The sequence below is a fragment of the Choloepus didactylus genome, chromosome 18 (assembly GCF_015220235.1).
Source record: "Choloepus didactylus isolate mChoDid1 chromosome 18, mChoDid1.pri, whole genome shotgun sequence".
NCBI classification, from domain to species: domain Eukaryota; kingdom Metazoa; phylum Chordata; class Mammalia; order Pilosa; family Megalonychidae; genus Choloepus; species Choloepus didactylus.
In genome coordinates, this window is record NC_051324.1 from 47,966,071 (window position 1) to 47,988,023 (window position 21,953).

The 21,953-nt window shown below is 36.8% G+C and overlaps 1 protein-coding gene across 3 annotated transcripts in view; it reads right to left on the reverse strand.

Annotated features, from left to right (window-relative positions):
- Window positions 1-3,053: 3,053 nt before the first annotated feature.
- The window catches only part of NPEPPS (aminopeptidase puromycin sensitive), a 110,034-nt gene continuing 91,134 nt past the window's right edge, over window positions 3,054-21,953 (reverse strand). For all 3 annotated transcript variants that reach the window (XM_037810849.1, XM_037810847.1, XM_037810848.1), the window contains 8 exons: window positions 19,422-19,556; window positions 17,894-18,113; window positions 13,935-14,077; window positions 13,435-13,491; window positions 6,917-7,024; window positions 6,213-6,368; window positions 5,916-5,963; window positions 3,054-4,345 (listed from right to left, as the gene is read on the reverse strand). In XM_037810849.1, coding sequence (XP_037666777.1) covers window positions 4,193-4,345; window positions 5,916-5,963; window positions 6,213-6,368; window positions 6,917-7,024; window positions 13,435-13,491; window positions 13,935-14,077; window positions 17,894-18,113; window positions 19,422-19,556 — 1,020 coding nt within the window. In that variant the 3' untranslated portion in view covers window positions 3,054-4,192. The remainder of the gene's footprint in view (window positions 4,346-5,915; window positions 5,964-6,212; window positions 6,369-6,916; window positions 7,025-13,434; window positions 13,492-13,934; window positions 14,078-17,893; window positions 18,114-19,421; window positions 19,557-21,953) is intronic.

Sequence of the window (21,953 nt, forward strand, 5' to 3'; positions counted from 1 at the left end):
TTACTAACAACCCAATCAGCTCTCCTCCTGCCACTGCCATCTATCACAACGTTTGTCATCAAACTTATTGTGGAATAACCAACCCTGATTTGGTTCCTAGGGAAAGCAAGTGATCGGGTCTAATGTCTTCTTCTTGCATTTGAAACCAACTTTGATTTGTTTGAAACCAAATACCTTCACCACTTTGCCTGCACTAGGGTTGGTACAAGAAGGAATGGTTCTTCTTGGGTGAGTATTTTGCATTATCACAAAAGATAAGTTGGTCTTCTAAAAATATCAATTCTGAGATCCTAAAACTAGTAACTGGAAAAGCAGATTCACTTCTCATCAGGCAATTTATTATTCAGTCAAAAATGATGCTGATCAACTGATGAATGGATTAACAAAATGTGGTATATACATACAATGGAATATTATTCAGCATTAAAAAGGAATGAAGTTTTGATTCATGGCAACAACATGGGTGCAACCTTGAAGACACCATAATGAGGCGAAAATAAGCCGGGCACAAAAGGACAAATATTGTATGATCTCACTGATATGAAATAATTAGAATAAGCAAATCCATAGGGTTAGAATCTAGGATATAGGTGACCAGGGGCTGGGTTGGGGGTAGGAAATGGGGAGTTAATGCTTAAATTATACAGAATTTCTCTTTGGGTTGATTGTATTTTTGGTAATGGATGGTGGTGATGGTGGCACAACATTGTGAATGTAATTAACAGCCACCAAATTATATTGAATGTGGGTTAAAAGGGGAAATTTTAGGTTGTATATATGTTACCACAATAAAAATGAAAAGAAAAATGATGCTGAAAGTGTAGATACAGAACCATAAATACAAGCTTTTTATTTTGTGACTTGTTTAAAAACACACAGATTATGCTACAAATGTGGTTCCCAACAAATCTGATAACATTGTAGAACTTGGGCTTTAGGAGTCTAAGAATTGATTTTAAAAGCTCTCCCCTTTCCCCTGCCCCAACAGCAGAGGAGACATTCTTTACAAATAATTTCAAGGGGTTCTTTGCTCCCAGAGACCCATCCTTCGATACTGCAAGTTAAGAATTCACCCACCACCACCACCACCTACTGTTCTAAAAGGTTTACTGCTCCCTATTAATAAAGATATAAAACTTTCTACAGGAAGCATAAACATATTCATTATTCTTCCCAACGTTCTGATTTCCTCTACGTTTTTTTTTAAGCATGTCCAAATTGATCTTTATTGCAACTCAATAACAACCTTTATTTGTAAGCATACATTTATTTGATGTTGTTGGTCTTCATTCCTGCCTATATTCTATCATCACTATTTTGCCATCTCAGTAGAAAAGAGGTTCACAACCAATGTACAGGCATATTTTGGTAAACATCTTGAAATCAAAATTCTAAAATAAAAAGTCCAGACTCTCTCATGGAGATGAGGGTCAAAACTGGAACATGGCAGTTGTGGAGGAAATACTTTATGGTAAAAATACAATTAGGAAAAAAGGCCGAGTATAACTGTAGGTACTTACGTGGTGCCAATGAATCCACAGGCAGTGGTGTGCTGGTAAATGTTCCACTAAAATTTTCAACCCAAAAGTATTAGATAAAAGGAAAATCATCAACTATTTTTAAAGCTCTTGCCTGGGCCCAACCTATCTGATCTAATTGTAATTGTGGAGACATGACAATTAGCTGGAAAAACACAGGTTTTGGAGACCTGTGCTTGTCAGCCTGGGCTGACCACTGGTTCTGATAGTTACTTGCTGTGTAATTAAATCATTTATCCAGTTTTTGTGTGCCTGCTTTCTCACCTGTAAATACCGGGGTATATTACTTATGATAGGGAGCTATTTGGAAAACAATTTTTTAAGACATCTGGAAAGAAAAGGCTGGATTAAGACCTTTAGAGACCCAAAGCATCAATACTGTGGTGCCCAAATCAGTCAAGGTATTAGAAAACAGGTAATATATTCAAACCGGGTAATTTGAGGAAAGTTTAATAAAGATGTGGGCAGGGTTTAAGGAATCAAATAAGAATAATGGAGTAATCCAGAGTAGTATAGAGTAGAGTTCTTACCATCCCTAAATTTGAAGGGACAAAGGAAGGAACTAGATGCCAGAAAAGGGTTGCTTACTAGGAAACTGTGGCCATAGCTAGAGGGGCACAGCCAATTCATGACCATACTTTCCTCATGTCTTCTGCTCTTCTGTAGGTGCTAACTGGATAAACACAACCTAAAGTTAGAGGGGGAGGGGAGTCCATTAATGCAGACTACATGGGTCAACACCTCCTAGCACCCAGAGCAGGATGGGGAATGTTCTGAAAGGAAAAAGATATCCAGCACAACTCATCCCCCAATATGATTCAAAGCACTAAACGATTATATAAAAACTTCCGTGTATGCTGAAACTAAAATAACTTCTTTCCAGAATTTCTGATCACAAAATTCTGAATTCTTTGAAATAGAAATTTTTTCAGTCATTTTCATTCCTTAAGTATACGCTCAGATGGCTTACTGGGCAGCACTGAGCATGAGTGTGTGGCACATAGGCTCCTCAATAAATGGTATAGAACTATTAGGTCTCAAGTTAGCTCCTAAATGCTGACCATAAGGCTGAGAGTTTGAGAATCCTGAAATAATTTAGAAGGAATCTTGGGATTTTTCTGTTTTATTCATTAGGAATTCAGGAACTAGATTTTCCCAGACACAAGAATTCCTATGGTAGTAAAAGCTTATAATCTTACTCAGTGATATGAAAGTTTTTAGTATCTTATCAAAGAGAACAAAAGAAATCAGGACATCACTTTCACATTGACATTTTTATTAACGCCAACTGTTTTTTAATTATTATTTTTTTTAAAACAATAGCACAAAAATGTTTCAAGGAAGCGGTCTCACAATCTGATGACCTTCTGAAATACAGTTTAAGCCACACCAAATATGAATTCCTGTTAGTAACACAAAAAAAAAATTTAAAAAGGAAAATAAGAGGAAAAAAAAAGGAGGGAAAAAGGTAGGAGAAGAGGAAGGGAATGAAATTGAGAATTAAAACTCACTGGATTACATAGGTGAGGCTTGTTAGTATGATACACTGTTGAAGCAAAGAGTGGCACACATAGGCTTATAGTCTTTTTTTTTTTTTTTTTTAAACCAGTTACCACTAATGTGTAGGCCCTGCAGCAGTTACCACTGACTTCTCACATGCACACAATGAACCAGGAGAAGCCAGTGCAGATACTGTTATGAAAAGGTTCAACAGATGGTCTATTGGACAACTAAGACCATTTTCAGCAGAATAACTCCTTCAAGAAGGTCTGGCTCAAAACCTTTTGATTTCTATTGTCTCTTAGGGTTCTTAAAAGTCATCTTTAAAAAGAAAGAAAAATAATGTAAATCAGTTTCTCTTATTTCATGTGGCTATGAAAGACGATGCCTTATTGTTTCTTTATCTAAGAAGGACACTGTGGGTCGAGGCTAGGGGTGGAAATAAGGGAAAGGAAAAACCCAGAACAGGGTAGGTTTTTCTGTTTTTGTTTTTGTTTTTTTTAACATCTTTTTGTTTGGGCCAAGGGGTCACACAGAAGGGAAGGCAAGGAGGAAAACTACAATCCTTGCTTTGGATTGAGTTATGCAGGAAAATGTATCTTCCTGATTAGTCCCCATGCCAAAAAAAAAAAAAAAAGAGGAAAAGAAAGAAACCCACTTCGAATTATGCACAGACTTGGACTATATTAAACCAGGTATCAATCAGCCTTTCATATTTAACTGTTCCCAGCAATGGATACTACCCTTGGCTTGTAGGCTGCTTGTAGAACCCACTTCACAAAAATCTTGACCCCAAAGCCTCTAGTTTCCTTTTGGTAGGTTATAAAAACAGAACGTCTGTCATTAACAGGAGAGTGTTAAATACTTTTAACCACTGACAAGGCTTCAGGAAGTTTCACAGTTTCATTATGCTCTATTTTATTACTATCATATTTACATTTTTATTTTTTATTTTATTTTTTTGCTGAATTGCTGATTTTCCTTTTTCAATAGAATTTAATTCTGGAGTGTGAGCAGGAACCAGTTAACTACATTCATTGTCCAACCCCCACTGGTTTGAAAGAAGACTCCAAATTCTTGGCATATGAATCAGCTGTTGTAGCTCCACCTTATTCCTGCAGCTAAGCAGAAGAACCACAGTGACAGCTCAGGGTTCACACAGTGGGTGGTGAGGCCTTTCGCTGAAGGAGGTACTGGTGGATGCTCTCAGCATCTCGCTTTAGCCAAGCAGCATTCAGCAGGATATTTTCACAACACTGCTGGATGGTACGCTCAGCAGAAGGAGCTGGGTGACTCTCAAAGAAAGCCTGGTGTAAAGAACCCAAAATGCAAGGGTTATGTTAAATGATCATTCCTAGTAATAGAAGTTAGTATCACAGGATATGAAAAAATATCCTGGTATTTATCACTGCCACCCTCATGCTTTCCTAATTACATTTACATTTTTCACCTTTCCACATCACCACACTAAAAGAAAACAAGCAACTCCTTGGACACGTACACAGGAATTCTCCCCCAAATATTATAAGCTTCAAAATACCTAATCAAAAGTTAATAGTAATGAGACAGAACCTACTGACTTTCTTTTTAGGCCCAGTATCTTTCTGAGTTTGTTATAATTTGTCACAATGCTTACTGATTAAAGGTGAATAAACTTTATTTTCTAATGAAATAGAGTTTTATACTAAACAAAGCAACTCTTAAATACCAACCAGCAAAAGAATGGGGAGCCTTTCCTTTGAACTAGCCATCATGGGAATAGAAGAAAGAATGGCTAATCCATCAGATTAAGTCAGGGCCTTTTAGAAACCAATAACCTTATTTATATAGACCACAATGGCTCCTGCACCAAAGGATCCTAATCATGGGTTCTTAGGGCCTGAGTTAGATACGAGTCTCCCTCCAGTTCCATCTCAACAAAAGCACCACCATTCACATACCAGAAATCCTGGAATTCTTCCTACCTCAGATATGTTCACAACACAGAGAAACCACTTAGTAAATATTTGTTGAATCAAAGATGAATAAAATCAAGCCCCTGTTTCTGAATACCCCATTTCCTCCACTACCACCACTACCCTACTCCAAGTTATTACATCATTCCTGTTTAGAGAATTAGTTCCCGGGCATCCTTTCTTCCCTCTTCCAAAAGATTCTCCACATTGCAGCCAGATTGAAAATTTTAAAATACAAATCGGATCAAGCCACTCCTTTGTTTATAAACCTTTCAAGGACTTTTGATTCTTAAGGAAATTTTTAATATGGCCTACAAAGCCTACATGGTCTGGTCTCCTACCTATCTCTTCAGCCTCGGCTTGGCCACTACCCTCCACCCATTTCAAGTATTTCTCTGTCATAGTACTAATTTATTACCCTTATAATAAAATAATTGCTTATATAATACAACACACTGTAAATTAAATGAAGGTGGAGACCAAGTCTTTCACTGTTTTCTAGAGAAGATCTGAAATCTTCACATCTTATTCCTGACAATGGCTCATAAAGCGAACCAAACTATATGATAGCTTTCTGAACTTCCAAACTCACACCTGACATCTGATCCCTTGACTTCAAGATGAAAGTGAAAGTGACACGTAAAACTTACTCAAAGTCACTCAGCTAATAAGGGACAGAGCATAGATTTATTACACCCAGGTCAACTGACTCCAAGGTCCATGTTCTTTCAACCATTTCAGTGCTCCCAAAGATGATGCCAACAACTCGAAATTCTCCTGACATTAAAGATATAATCTAAGCTTTCTCCAAGCAAAAACACTAAATTGCAACATTACCCAATACATTATGATTACAACTTGGTTAGGTAGTATTTTACTTACTGGATTGAAAAGTGAAAAGTAAACAGTACTTTCTCCTTACCTTAACTTCTCCAGCCATTTTATCAACTGCAAATCCCTCAACTGATAGCTGAAAAAGCAATGGTTTATAATATTAAGCACAACTAAAAGAGGCTGGGAACAAACTTCCATTTACTCTAAAAACAAATCATTCTTTTCTCTCCCAACTTCAGTTTATTATAGAAGGTTTGGAAGTGGGATAGAGAAGACTTTTAACAAAGCTAATTAACTATTTAGATAAACTCTTAAAAGAACAGTGAATCACGGATGCCATTCAATAATGGTAAGCGAGCTACTGAAAATAAAAATGCTCACATACCTTTATTAGTCTGGATATTAAGAATCCTCCCTGGTATCGATTATAAAGCTCTTCCCAGTTGTCCTTTATAAATTTCCAAGCAGCTTTCCTTCCATGCTTGCTGCCTCCAGCCACCCCACCAATTACTGATACAGTATCCTGTGGACGTACCTCTTCCTAAAAACAGAAAGACAACTAAAAGTCTAGTGCATCATCAAACCTCTTCTGGTGCCAGAAAGGGCAACATGCATTCAGGGTAACCAAGTAACAAAAGCTTCACTGAAGACACTCATTCCTTGTTTTAGGGTTAACTGGAACCAGAAGCTTCCAGTAAAGAGGAGAATGTTTAACCTAAAGATCAGCCAAATTTAGAATGTGGTATCAGGACAGGTACAAACAGACTGCTCAACAGATACTTGCTTGGTATCCTACAAGGTAAAGAAAGGAAGAGGCACAAAGTAGGCACAGGGTTCAGTGAGACTGACAGTTTTCAAGTCTTTGTCCTCACAGTGCCTATTCTGGAGATAGAATTTATTTCCTCTCTCAACTATTCCAATAATCAATATTAGAAGGAAATAATAGAAGACAGTAACAAAAGTTCATGTCAATTGTCCAGAAGCCTTAGTTTAGAGTTAAGGCAGATCAAGAGAATAATGAATCAAATAAACTTGTCACAGATCAATGGGTAACAATTCCCCCTAAAAACAGTTTTCATTGTAACTTACTGAAAGTGCAAAGGTGAGGACTTTTTGAATCAGTTCAGGTGAAAGAGTAGCCCCAAGGACTCTTTCAATTCGGTTTTTCTCTTCCTGCATATCTGCTTGTTTGTGAAGCTACAGGAAAAAAACAAAAATAGGTATGGTTAATGCTCCATGGAAGCTCTGCACACGCTCACATGAGCTTCTCCCTTAGTAAGGGGAAACCTACGTTCTCGTTGGGTTAGACTGGCAGGGTACAAAATTAACATAAGAGAATACTTTTCAAGATGCTTGAGCACTAAATTTGTCATTTGTCACTAGATGTATAGCCTGTCAACAGTTGTAAGCAGGTGAACATCAAGATCTGAGAGGTAAATCTGCCATGGCCAAATTCTTTACATATATATATATATATGAAATGTTCTATGATAGATGAACAAATTAATCACTACTAACGTTATACATTAAAATTCACCAAGTTAATTTATTGAGTAAAAAAATGAAAGTCTAAATAAATGTATTTTCATAATTTAATTTTCAAATAATATATATTTTAAAATACATTAAAAAGTTAACATTAATTGGTCTCTGATCAATGGGATTCTGCATTTTTTTTAACACTCACATTTTCTTCTAACTGCAAAAGTAGTGCAGGTTGAAGGAAGAATATTAGAATGACAGAGAAGTATAAAGAACAAATAAAATTACTACCATATATTCGATACTAAACCAGGAATGAGGTCATATTATATACTTTTGTGAAGTGCTTTTCTGATTATAGGTTTTATTTTCTTCTTTATACTTTTCTAGTCTCTAAATCTTCCATATTGAATATACAAAACCTTTTTTCATAATCAGAAATAAAATATTACTATATTTAAAAAATGAGAACTGCAAATGTACAAGGTAACTCTCCAAGACAATTTAATTTACAGACTCTCTTGACCTTTTTTCCCCTTAAGATTTAACACTGACCAGTGTCTGGAGACCCCATCACAGCTCACAGTTTCTTCTGCCTTTTCTTTGTAGTCTCCAGCAGCAGTGTAGTAAAACAGATAGGAAGTTGGGAGGCCTGGGTTCTAGTCCTAGTTTTGCCTCTAACTAGCTGTGTAATCTTGAGTAAGTCCTTAATTTCCCTGGGTCTCAGTTTCCCCATGTGTAAAATGAGGGGGGTGGACTGATGATTTCTAAGATCCTTTTCAGTTCCAATATTCAAGGTCTGAACTCTGGCTTTCAGGAAGTAAATTTTCCAAGAAGAACCTGTTACATTAGTCCACTAGAGGGCACTCTAACACAGCATTTCAAATATACTTATTTTTTTATCCTCACGTAGTCCCAAATCACCAACAGAAAACAATCCTCCTCATCTCTTACCAACTAATTTCTTAAAGAATCCTGATTCTGCCTTCATTAGAGCTCTTTCCATAGTAAAGGTGAATCATCTTGAGCACTCTTGTGTTAAATGCAAACTCTTATTAAATACGCAGTTGTATAAATTCTTAAAAGCATGCCATGACACAAAATGTCAAAATATGCTATGAAAATTTCAGAACCCCTATTTTTCTCCAGACTTTCATGAAACAAAATACAAAATACCCCATTTCACACACAAAGAAATATGATTTATAGTGTACAGGTTCATGGAATATTAAGAATGAAAACAGGAAACATCATTTAAATTGAAAGGTATATCCAAAATATAATTTTTATAATATTAGAAAGGAAATCCATCTATAACATGGGTAGTCAAAGTGATACTGTTTCTTTTCTCTTTTTTAATAATAAATTTTATTTTGAAATAAGTTCAATCTTACAGGAACAGTTGCAAAAACAGTACAAACCCCATACATAGAACTCCATCATACCCCAACCCCCTCCCCCAATACCCCGATCCATCACCTTTAAGATCCTGTCACACCACTGTCTCTCTTTCCCTCCCTCTCTCCCTCCCTCCCTTCCTAACACCCATCATCTATTGCTCTGTCCTCTAAATATGAGAGCAAGCTGCATATATCTTTGAACAAACAATACAATTCACATATACCTTTCCCATGGACAAGAACATTACTTTATACAATCTCTTTAAGCGCAGCTAAGAAGTTCAAGAAATTCAACATTGATATAAAGCTTACATTCTATATTTCCTTTTTTTTCTTTCTTGTGTCCCATCTGTGTCCCTTTGAGCCTCCTCTCCTCCAACCTCAGATCCCATCCAGGATCATCCTTGGCATTTAATTGTCATCTATTTAGACTGTCTTTTATTTTTTTTTTTCAATTGTGGAAAGATATATATAGCCTAAATCTTCCTATTCCACCCCTCCCTAGCATTCCATTAGTGGGATTAATCACATTTAGAATGCTGCAGTGCTATCACCTTCCGACCATCCATTTCTAGAAGTTTCCCTTCACCCCAAACAAAAACCCTACTCTTATTTCTTAACTCCCCATTGCCCCTTCCCCCACTTCTTGGAACCCCTACTCTACTTTTCATCTCTTTGGTCATATTCTCTGATACTTTCTTTGTGTTTACCATGGGGCTTAAATTTAACATCTTAAATCTGTAACAATCTTGTTTTTCTTTGATACCAGCTTAACTTCAATAGGACACGTAAACTGTGTTCCTATACTCCTCCATTCCCCCACTTTATGTAGTTCTTGTCAAAAATTACATATTTTACGTTGAGTCCAAAACCACCAATTTATCGTTACAGTTTATGTATTTTAGATCCTGTAGGAAGTAAATAGTGGAGTTTTAAATCAACAATACAGTAGTATTGGTATTTATATTTACCATGTGATCTTTACTGGAAATCTTTATTTCTTCATGTGGTTTCAGTCAATTGTTTAGTGTCCCTTCCTTTCAGCCTACTTAGGACTGATCTACTGGTGATGAAGTCCCTCAGCTTTTGATTATCCGGGAATGTTTTCATCTCCCCCTCATTTTTATCCTTCAGGTGTTTGTGAATTCTCCAAGTCTCTGATGGTTATTGACTTCTATTTGTATTCCATTGTGGTCAGAGAATGTGCTTTGAACAAATTCATTTTTTTATTTTTTATTTTATTGAGGCTTGTTTTTATGTCCCAGCATACAGTCCATTCTGGAGGTGACCTGGGATGTAATATTCTATATATGTCTGCTGAAATTCTCTATATCTCTCTCATTTCTTTGTTTTTCTGTTGGTAGGGCTCCCTTTAGTATCTGAAGTAGGGTAGGTCTTTTATTAGTAAACTCTCTCAGCATTTGTTTGTCTATGAAAAATTTAAGCTCTCCCTCAAATCTGAAGGAGAGTTTTGCTGGATAAAGTATTCTTGGTTGGAAATTTTTCTCTCTCAGAATTTTAAATATGTCATGCCACTGCCTTCTCGCCTCCATGGTGGCCGCTGAGTAGTCACTACTTAGTCTTACGTTGTTTCCTTTGTATGTGGTGAATTCCTTTTCTCTTGCTGCTTTCAGAACTTGCTCCTTCTCTTCACTATTTGACAGTCTGATCAGAATATGTCTTGGAGTGGGCTTATTTGGATTTATTCTATTTGGAGTTCACTGGGCATTTATGCTTTGTGTATTTATACTGTGTAGAAGGTTTGGGAAGTTTCCCCAACAATTTCTTTGAATACTCTTTCTAGACCTTTACCTTTCTCTTCCCCTTCTGGGACACCAATGAGTCTTAAATTTGGACATTTTATTTTATCTATCATATCCCTGAGATCCATTTCGATTTTTTCAATTTTTTTCTCCATTCTTTCTTTTGTTCTTTCATTTTCTGTTCTGTGCTCCTCGAGGAGGCTGAGTTGTTGTTCAACCTCCTCTAATCTTGTATTATGAGTATCCAGAGTCTTTTTAATTTGGCCTACAGTTTCTTAAGTTTCCATAAGATCTTCTATTTTTTTTATTTACTCTTACAATATCTTCTTTATGCTCTTCTAGGATCTTCTTTATGTCTTTTATATTCTGTGCTATGCTCTTCTTCAAGTCCTTTATATCCCGTGCCATGCTCTCATTGCCTGTCTGTAGTTCTTTGATTAACTGGGCCAAGCACTGTGTGTCTTCTGATCTTTTGAGTGTTTGGGTTTGGGTTCTCCCATGTCGTCTGGTTTTATCATATGCTTTAAGATTTTCTGTTGTTTTTGGCTTCTTAGCATTTGCTTTACTTGATCTTTAATTTGTTAGAATTGCAGCTTGGTGACATATACTTTCTCTAACTAACTAGCAGATGGTGTCCGTGAGTCACTTATTCCCCTCAAGTCAGTTCTCCTCAACTTTGTGGTGTGTGGGGATCTGATTCTTATGGGGTCCAGTTGGTGCATTTAATTTGGGTGTGTTGTCGGTGCTGTCTGCCCTCAATGAGGGGCATGTGCCTGAGCGGTTAGGAGGTAGGGCAGGTTTAATAATCAAACCTCCCAGGTGTTCCCGGAGATTTAAGGCTGTTCTCTGCCACTAACAGAAAAGCCCTTGGTATTGGCTTAGGTTCCCTGGGATTTCTGAGCGGTTCCCCCCTCCCTGCTGTGCTTTTCCAGGACCTCTGCTGAGGGGGGAGGGCCGTGCCACATCACAAGTGAGCGCCGGCCTCCAGGGAAGCCCTGGGTCGCCGGGCTGTGTAGGGGCGTTCCCAACCTGCTTCAAAGATGGTTGAATGTGACGCGTTAACCTCCCCCTTTCCGCACAGCTCCGCCCTCCCAGCTCCTGGACAATCAGCAGTGGGTGTATTCAAGGTCACTGTCCACGCCGATACTGTGTCGTGTGAGCGGTGCTGCGGGAAAGACTCCCTGTCAGGCTGGGTTTCTTGGCTCGGCTCTCTGCTGTGTGTTTGGCCCCAGGCAGAAGCAGCCCCGCCCACTGGGGAGATGGCTGCAAGTCGTGCGTTTTTTTTTTTCCTCTCCTTTTGGCTCCCCTTTGCTCCCCTGAACCTGAGACAATCAGCAGTGGGTGTGGGAAGGGGTATCCTCCACCCCAGACACCGAGGCGTTAGTCCAGACCGCTCCCGTCTTATCTGCAGCTGTTCCCGGACTTTTTTTTTTTTTTTTTTTAAATGCCAACCCACCGTTTCCCCACACCGCAGTGTGGCCGAGGGACTCAGTTGACTCACTCACTCATTTCAGAATGCAGACTCCTGGTTTCACCAAACGCACGTTCCCTGTGGCTTTAGCAGATCTTGTCCAGCTGGTGCTACTCTGGAAGTGGTGTTCTGGGTCACTGTCTGGTTTTTTATCTAGTGTTTCCCACGGAGGTGACTTTTGCTCTGTCTCACCTAGCTGCCATCTAAGGTCTCTGTCCCCCGATACTGTTTCTTAAACAAATAATGTTAATAATATATTTTTCAAAACATCCCAATCATTTTAAATAGGATTTTAAATAGGATGTTTAGAATTAAAATATTAAAAATTAGTTTTGCAATCCCAAGAACAGCAGTAATCCAGCTCTGCATGGAATCAGAAAAGTGTCTGATGTACTAAAGAATTATTTATCATCATCCATTAAAGGCAGGAACAGTGTTGGAGATTGAAGCATGGCCCCCACAAAAGATACGTACAACTCCTAATTCCCGGTCCTGTGGGTGTAAAATCATTTGTAAACAGAACTTTTGAAGATGCTTTTTCACTTAAGGTGTGCCCAAACTGAGTAAAAGCAAGCCCTGCCAATACCTTGATGATGGACTTCCAGCCTCCACAATAAACTTATGGTGTTAAAGCCAACCCACTGTGTGGTATTTGTCATAGCAGCCCTGGCAAACTAAGACAAGTAGCAAAGCACATTCTCCACTCCTGTCCTGTTCACCCTCCAGGTATTAATCTTTTAATGAACGGGCTTTATAGGTCTGATGGATGGCTTCGGTATTTAGGCACATTGTGTAGATTCTATTTGATGAGAATGAATAGATTTGACGCCCTCCACAAATCTAAAGCAACCAGTACAGTCAAGTGATTTCCTTACAGACTGATAACTGTGTAGACAGGGATTGGAGAAAGCACTTATTTTGCAGTATTACTATTAATTAGAACTTTCAAACAGATCATATGCCTTATAAGGACATGGAAAATTTTATCAATATTTTGCCCAAGCCAGAGTTTAATTATATGACATTTACTTGGGAAAATTACAGAGGCTGTGCAGACAAATTAACTAATTTCTTGTCCATGCATAAGGGGTACTGGCATAGCTGAAACATGTGAGACACCTGACCATCTATCTCTTTAGTAATTTTCTATACAGAAAAAAATCTTCTGTTTAAAGATTAAAATGGATAGAACCCCACGTATGTTTACACTGAAGGTGAAATTTTTAAGAACTTTGAAAGTGAACGTTTCAGTGTTATGTTTCAAGATGTATAAGCTTGAGTAAAAAAGAAGTGATTATAAGGCTGCTGGTATAGTAGTGGTAGTACACAGGAACAGACATATTTCTCTCACAGTCCTGAAATTTGCTAATCTATGTGCTATATTTCCTTTGCCAGGACTTTTTTTTTTTTTTAACCACTTAAAGCTCATATTCTATGTGTCAATCCAAGTTCAAAGAGCAGGAAATGGGAGACTTTTCCATATATGCTCACCTTTAGCATAATGTCTAAGGTGGTGCTATCACCATGCTTCAAAACAGTCAGATAGACCTACAAGAGAATACAGGGACAAAAAGAAGGCATTTGATAACATGTAGCTTGTTTTGAATATTCTAATCTTCAGTAAAGACAGAAAGTAAACAACACAACCCTGTAAATAGCTGAATGTGGATGTTATATATAAATTGCAGCAAAGAGCTAACAGCTCACATCAAGGACCACAAAGGTAGAGGGCATGTAGTAATAGCAGAGCACACCAGCTCTCTCGGGAAAATTGCACACTGATAATCAACTTTCAGTATCCCAGTGCTGACTGAGAAACTTTAAATAAATGAAAAGTTGGCTACAAACCACCTAAAGGGCATATATTAAAATACAAGGGTAAACAGACATGGTTTTGGGGTCAGTCCGTTTTGGGTTCCTTTTAAGAAGTTCCATGTTACACAGAATAATGCATTTCTTAAAAATCAAGGCAATTCATTATGGAAACTTACAGGACTCCTCAGATCAGCAGAGAGAATCTGTTTCCCTTCCACGTGATCCTTAAACCGACGACGGGCTTCTTCTAGTGTTGCTTTATGTCCTGCTTTTCCTAGTTTGCCCAGAACCAAACCCCTCAGAAGTGCATCTAGATGACCTGATTGGGAAGTAAAAAAGACATAAAATTATACTGAAAAAGCCTATTTTACAAACATGCTACTTGGATGTCTAACTGTTTTATACCATGTCTACATTTTTAAACAAACATGATCAACTGCTTTAATACTTTAGATAAAGCTTCACTTAAATTTTTCAAACCATAAGAGTGAAATGAAGAGCCAAACAGACTAGAAAAGCAAATAAATTTGCTCACCTTGTTTACTGGCACAAATGCCAACTATCTGAATTTACTAAATGTTCACTCAGGATAGTTAATAACACTGCTAAGGATTATGTGTGAAAGGAATAGGCTTAGATCGTGCAGTTTTTATGCAAGGTTCAGAGAGAGACCATATACAGAACAAGTGTGCCCTGTCTACAAACTGAAAACTTAGATTTTAAAAATTAAAATCTTACAGATCCATTTCTCCAAACATATGCAAACGGTCAATAAGTATATAAGATAAACATCAGTCATCAGTAAAATGCAAATCAAAACCATAATTTAAAAAAAAAAAAGAAAAAATCATGAGATACCCCTTCACCCCCACTAGAACTGTTATAATAAAAACATGGAAAATAACAAGTATTGGTGATGATGTAGTAAAATTCAAACCTTCATATGTTGCTGGTGGGAGAGTAAAATGGTGAGACCACTTTGGAAAACAGTTTGACAGTTCTTCAAAAAGTTAAACATAGAATTACTATATTACCATCAGTTCTACTCCTAGGTACGTACCCAACAGAAATGAAAACATATGTTCATACAAAAATTTGTACACAAATGTTCAAAGCAGCATTATTCATGTCAGCCCAAAAATGGAAAACAACCCAAATGTGTATGAACTGATGAATGGATAAACAAAATGTGGTATTGATCCATAGAGTGGAACATAATTTGGTCATAAAAAGGAATGAAGTACTGATATATGCTACAACATGGATGCTAAGTGAAAGAAACCAGACACAAAAGGCCACATATTGTATGATTTCATTTATATGAAATGCCCAGAACAGGCAAATCCAGAAACAGAAAGTAGATTAGTGGCTGCCAGGGACTGGGAGGAGTGACTACTAATGAGTAAGGGGTGATGAAAACATTCTGGAATTAGATAGTAGTAATGGTTGCACAACCCTGTGAATATACTAAAAAAGACTGAATTGTACACTCTAAAAGGATGAAATTTAGGGTATGTGAATTATATCTCCAAAAAGATAACACACATACAAATCTGATGGAAGGCATCAGTACAAAGGATAAGCAAATTGTGCTATATTCATACAATGAAATGATCCTCAGGAATAAAAAGGAGTAACAATCTGGATGTATCTCAAAAACACTATGCTGAGTAAAAGAAGCCACATATAAAACCAGAGCACATATTCTATGATTCCATTTATATGGAGTCTTAGAAAAGACAATATTAATCTATACCGAAAGAAAAGTAAGAACAGTGTTTGCCTGTGGGAGGGAGGAGGGGCACTCCAGTGGAATGGATTTACTGGGAAGGGGCCTGAGGCAACTCTCTGGAATGATGGAATTGTTGATGCATTAAACTCATTGAATTGTAACATTTAAACTCTATGCATTGTTTTATTCAAATAACTCAATAAAAAATAAATTAAAAAAAAATCATAGGAGACCATGAATCACAGGATACTAATAGAGAATTTAACTAGATGCTGTCGTGAAGTTGGACAACCTTATAATGCTGGCTCTGGTACTGACTTGCCGTGTGATGTAAGGCAATCTCTAAATCCCAGACTGCCTAGAACCCGGTCCTCAGACTTCTTCTACACCTACACTTAGTCCATGTAATTTTACCAGTAGGCTTAAAAGATTTTTTTTTTCTTAACCATCCATGTACTCCTTATAAAACAAGAAAAGGGAGACTATCCTATTATTTTTGGCCTTTTTTCAAATCATATTTTTAATTGTGGAATATAACATATATACATAGAAGTGATAACTTACCAAGTACAATTTAACAAGTAGAGAGCAAAATTTCAAAGAATGTTATGGGTTACAGTTCCACAACTTCAATTATTTCCTTATTGTGAAATACAACACATACGCAAAAAGATAATAACTTTCAAAGTACAATTTAACAAGTAGTTACATAGGAAATTTCCAAAAATGTTATGAGCTACAGTGCCATAGTTTATTTCCTTATTGTGAAATGTAATATATATACAAAAAGGCGATAACTTTCAAATCACAATTTAACAAGTAGCTATAGAGCAAATTTCAAAGAACGCTATGGGTTACAGTTCCACCATTTCAATTCTTTCCTTCTAGATATTCTAATACCCTAGCAACTAAGAAAAAGAAAATTAGAGATTCAGTATTCATAATCCTTCATTAAATTCCATCTTGTCTGTTGCTACCCCTTCCTCTAGTTTAATCACTTTCTCAATCATCAGGGATGTCTAGGCAGTGACCATCCTAACATTGTTCATGTTGAAAAGGGGTGTTGACATTATGGAAAAAGGGACACATCTGGTTGATGCTCCTGAAGAGGCTATTGCCTCTGGGTTTTGGGACTTAGCTGGCATAGGAGTTCTCTGGAGGATTTAAGTTTCTGAAGAAAAAGTTAGTGAGTAAAACTTTTATAGAATCTCAGCTAGGGATCCAGGTATTCTTTAGGGTTTTCAGGACCACTGTTGACTTGGGCTTATCATACTGTGGCCATTTGGCACATCTAGCTGAAGCTTGCATAGGAGTAACCTCCATGACAGCTCCTCAACTCCACATAAACTCTCTCAGCCACAGAAACCTCACCCTGCTGCCTCTCTCCTCTGCCTTTCAGCCAAAAAGGAACTCCCAACCCACCAACACCAGGACCAGGCCCATTCCAAAATCCGTGACCCACATCACCAGGGAGACCCACTCACCCGGGGGGGGTTCCCATTCCACATTGGGGGGGAGGATGATGAATTTATTTGCAAAGATAGGCTTAGAGAGAGGGAGTCCACACTGGAGCAACAAAAGAGGTTCTCTGGAGGTGACTCCTAGGCATAATCATGGGTGAGCTTAGCTTCCCCTTTACAACCATAAGTTTCACCAAGAGCAAGCCTCAAGATTGAGGGCTTTACAAAATAGGGGGTTCCTAAGTTCACATAGCATATATTATGTCTATGATAATCCATACATATCTCACATTGTCATCACTTAGTTGTACAATCCTAACCGCTCTCCATTTTAAACAATTCTCATGACCCAAAACACCCCATAGTTCTTTCCAGCCCTTAATTATTTGTCCCTAGTATTTGTGAGGTAATAGTAAGGTAGTCCTATTAATTAATAGTTCCTAGTATGTAATAGGTAGATTTTTCCCATATACCATTCTGTTGTCAACTCTCGTACTAGTGTCATACCTTAGAAGTATATCATGCAAACAGCCATCTATATTTGTAGTGCTATCTGTGGGATATATGTCTTTAAACAACCTCTTTCAATCCTATTTGCCTTCAATACGGATCTGATACTTATAACCCATTACCAATCATCACCTCTATCCATTCCCATACCTTTGAATTCACCCTCTTTAACATATCTGAACATATTAGATTGTCATTTGTCCTCCACTAGCTTCTATCACTAGGTCTCCAAATATTCTATATTATAGGACATTGATTTTACATTGTTCAGGAAGTTCATAGTAGTGGTAACATACAATATTTCTCCTTTTGTGTCTTAAAAGACTTTGAATTCTTATGGGAATTTGGGGATAACTGAATATACAGTAAAATCCAGCAGATTCAAAGGTGATATTATTGATAAAAATTTCTGACTATTTAGTACATCCATTACCTTCTCCAGATTTGGGATCCCAGCCAAGTCTCTCCCCTATAGGTGAAAACACATCTTTCACAAACTCCTGGATTTCCTCATAGAAGTCTGTGTGGGATAAGAGAGTTGAGAGAATCCCCAGGTTACAGCTCAGGTCGCTCCATACAGTATAATTGGGCTCATTCACAAAAGCCTCCATGACTTTTAGAACCTCTACAGTGCTAATGATTCCAGCTCGAGCCTGGGATAGGAAAAAGCATAAATTAATCTAGACTTCAAATAAAAATTAAAAATATAAGCATGCATTTGTGGCATTATCTTCTGCTAGTCAGTCATCTCTTTGTTTTAGAGAAAATGAAACTACTTAAACTCAGAAGCACACTGTTAGAATAAACATTGTATTATGACAACATTCCTTATTTACCTCTTTGCTATTTATAAAAAGCCCCTTTAAAAAAATTTATACCAAAATTCCACCAATTTGGGAAGAACTTGGGGAAAAAATGGATTAAGCTTCCTATTTCTATTCAGTTTCTGGGGCCTTAACTTGGTTTTGTTTTGATGTTTTTCATACTTTCGGAAAAGCTGCAAAAGTAGTTGGGGCCTTGGTTTTTGACAGAGGCTCTTTCAAAACTGGACCTGCAAACTGTGTCAACTTTATCCTTTCCTTTACCCATTTCTAAGAGTGCAAACTGGAAGGTACTACAGATTCAGAGTCCTTTCAGAGCCAACTATAATAGAGTTAAGAAAAAGCACTTCTGTTACAGCAGCCAACTGCACAAACAGCCCACTCTCCTGGGACAGGTCTCTCTCAGCAATGAGATCAGCAGATGTGAAGGTTTGTACATCAATGCTAATCTGTGTTTACACAGAGGAGGAATCCAAAATCAGTTACTGCAGAGGAGAGGGAAAACTTCAAGTCCAATTTAAAGGAAAATTAGGAAGAATCTGACAATTTTATCATAGTCAAAGACATCTAGAAATTATCTAACCCATACTGCAGTTTAATGTCATAAAGATGATAATATAATGATACTAATTGCTGATTTAAATCCCTTCTGAAACAAAGCCAAATATAAATATAATTATAAATTATATAAATTAAATATAATGGACTATTATAATTTAAGAAATAATATAATGTTAAAAGATTTTAGAGCCTCCCATCAAAGTATAACCACTATTTAAAAAAAAAAATAAATTACTCCGAATTATTAAAAAATACAACAGTAGAGAGATTTTTTCAAGGCTCACATTTATTTCTTTTCAAAGGTTTGCCTTACAAGGAACAGTTTAAAGATTGTTGCAAAAAACTGGCTTAGCAGTGATGAAACAGGATTTGCTACTGGCAAATTATAAAGGTTCAACCTTGTCTAATGTTAATTAACAATGAGTTGTTTGACGAGTTGTTTTCTCTAGTGTCAAAGGTTGCAAACCTTCAGGAAGAACCATATTTTTCTAATTTTTATGTTTCAGTGAGACATTCCAGGAAAAACAAAATCCTTTAATCAACAAAATCCACCATGATACTTGAACGAGAGGTGCTCACCAAGGAGAAGAGGTCATTCTGTAGTCCAAGTCGATCCACAGGGGGCAGAGAAAGGTCACGAATGCCTGGTAATAAACTTTCCAGCATGGCCGAGCTGTACTGGGTGCGATAAAACCCAACTGTTCCCAGGTTTAACTGAAACGATACCCAATAGGTACTATTAAACAGTTCTATTTATTTTTTAAATTAACCTTTTGTAGGTATGAAAGGAGTTCTAGTTTCAGATATATCTGGATGAAAGATAACAAAGACAATATATGCTAACTAAGAGACAGGGATTAAAACAAAACAGCACATTAAGACAAAAACAGGTTGTCAAAGACAAATACAGTGGCAAAAGAAAACAGACACTTCCAATAGCAAGGACCAAAGTGAGGGATAGCAGGAATAAGGTAGCAAGGAGGGAGGAAAAATATGAATAAATTCCTATTTCTAATCTCAGTGGATAATTTTAGACTTACAGAAAATAAATACTATATTAAAACATGCTTGGAGAGTGCGATCTCTGTGGAAGACTGAGCCTTTACAAATACTGATTATTGAGCCCAGAGCCTCAATAGGGTAACAATTTTCAGGTCCCAAATTTTAAAGAATTAATGGACCTAAATACAATTACATACAATTTTTGGAGTAAGATATTCACTGACTGTCATTATTCTCTACAGGCTGTTTACTAACATCAAAAGATATTTTTGAAAATATTTATATATAAACATTAAAACGTCATTCTACAATTCAAAGATGACTATTATTTTACTGAATTCTTTTATCTTTTACTGTAGGAACACCTTTATTTACCTAATTACAATCACTGTATACATAACCTTTTTCTTATTGATAACATAAGAAAAATTTTATATTGCTACACAATCTTCCGATTATAAATTCAAATGGTAATACTCCATTGATTATATTTTTTCAGTGAGTATATTTTTAAAATTAAAAAAGCAAGTGAGAGTGAGAAATAGCTCTTTTTAGAAAAGCACTAAAGTCTGAGACAATATATAATTACTAGAAGTTTATAATTGCTATAAATTATAAAGTTTGTAGTAGATGTCTTCATAATGAAAGGTAGAGAGTACAGAATAATTAAACAAAATATTTGCCCACTATTATTTGTGAAACGGTTTTTTAAATCTAATTTTACTGAGATATATTCACACACCACATAATCCACCCAAAGTATACAATCAATAGTTCACATTATCACGTAGCTGTGCATTCATCACCATGATCATTTTTTAGAACATTTGCATTACCCCAGAAAAAGAAATAAAGGAAAAAGAAATCTCCAAACATCCCATACACCTTATCTCCCCCTCTTACTGACCCCAGTAGTGCCCTCTACCCATTTTTTTAAAATTCAATTTTATTGAGATGGTTCACATACCATACAATCATCCAAAGTGTATACTCAATTGCCCACTGTACCATCATATAGCTGTGCATCCACCACAATTTTTTTTCAATTTTGTGAACATTTTCATTACTCCAGAAAAGAAATAAAAACAAAAAAGAAAACTCAAATACTGCCATCCCCCTAACCACTCCCCATCTATTACTGACTCATAGTATTGGTATAATACATTTGTTATCTTGGTATAATACATTTGTTACTATTGATGAAAGAATGTTAAAATACTAACATTAGTACAGAGTTTGCAATAGGTATATTTTTTCCCTAAATACCCCTCTAACATTAACTTCTAGTTAATACTGTCATATATTTGTTCTAGTTCATGAAAGAGATTTCTAATATTTGTACAGTTAATCACGGACATTGTCTATCACAAGAATTCACTGTTTTCTACATTCCCATCTTTTAAACTCCAACTTTCCTTCTGGTGACATACGTGACTCTAAGCTTCCCCTTTCTACCACATTCACACACCATTCAGCACTGTTAATTATTCTCACAATAACATGCTACCATCACCTCTGTCCATTCCCAAACATTTAAGTTCAACCTAGTTGAACATTCTACTCATAATAAGCAACCGCTCCCCATCCTTTAGCCTCGTTCTATATCCTGGTAACTTATATTTCATGTCTATGCGTTTACATATTATAATTAGTTCATATCAGTGAGACCATACAATATTTGTCCTTATGTGTCTTATTTCACTCAATATAGTGCCCCCAAGGTTTCTTCATCAACCAGTTTTTTTTTTTTTTAAGAGATTTGTTTACCCACCACATATTCTGTCCTAAGTAAACAACTGATGGTTCCCTGTATAATCAGGTATTTATTCATTCACCACCATCACCACTATCTATATAAGGACATCTCCATTTCTTCCACAAAGAAGGAAGAGTCAAAGAAGGCAGAGATACTGTCCTAGTTTGCTAATGCTGCAGAATGCAAAACACCAGAGATGGATAGGCTTTTATAAAATGGGGGTTTATTTCGCTACACAGTTACAGTCTTAAGGCCACAAAGCGTCCAAGCAATCAGGTACCTTCACCGGAGGATGGCCAATGGCGTCCGGAAAACTTCTACTAGCTAGGAAGGCAGCTGGCGTCTGCTCCAAA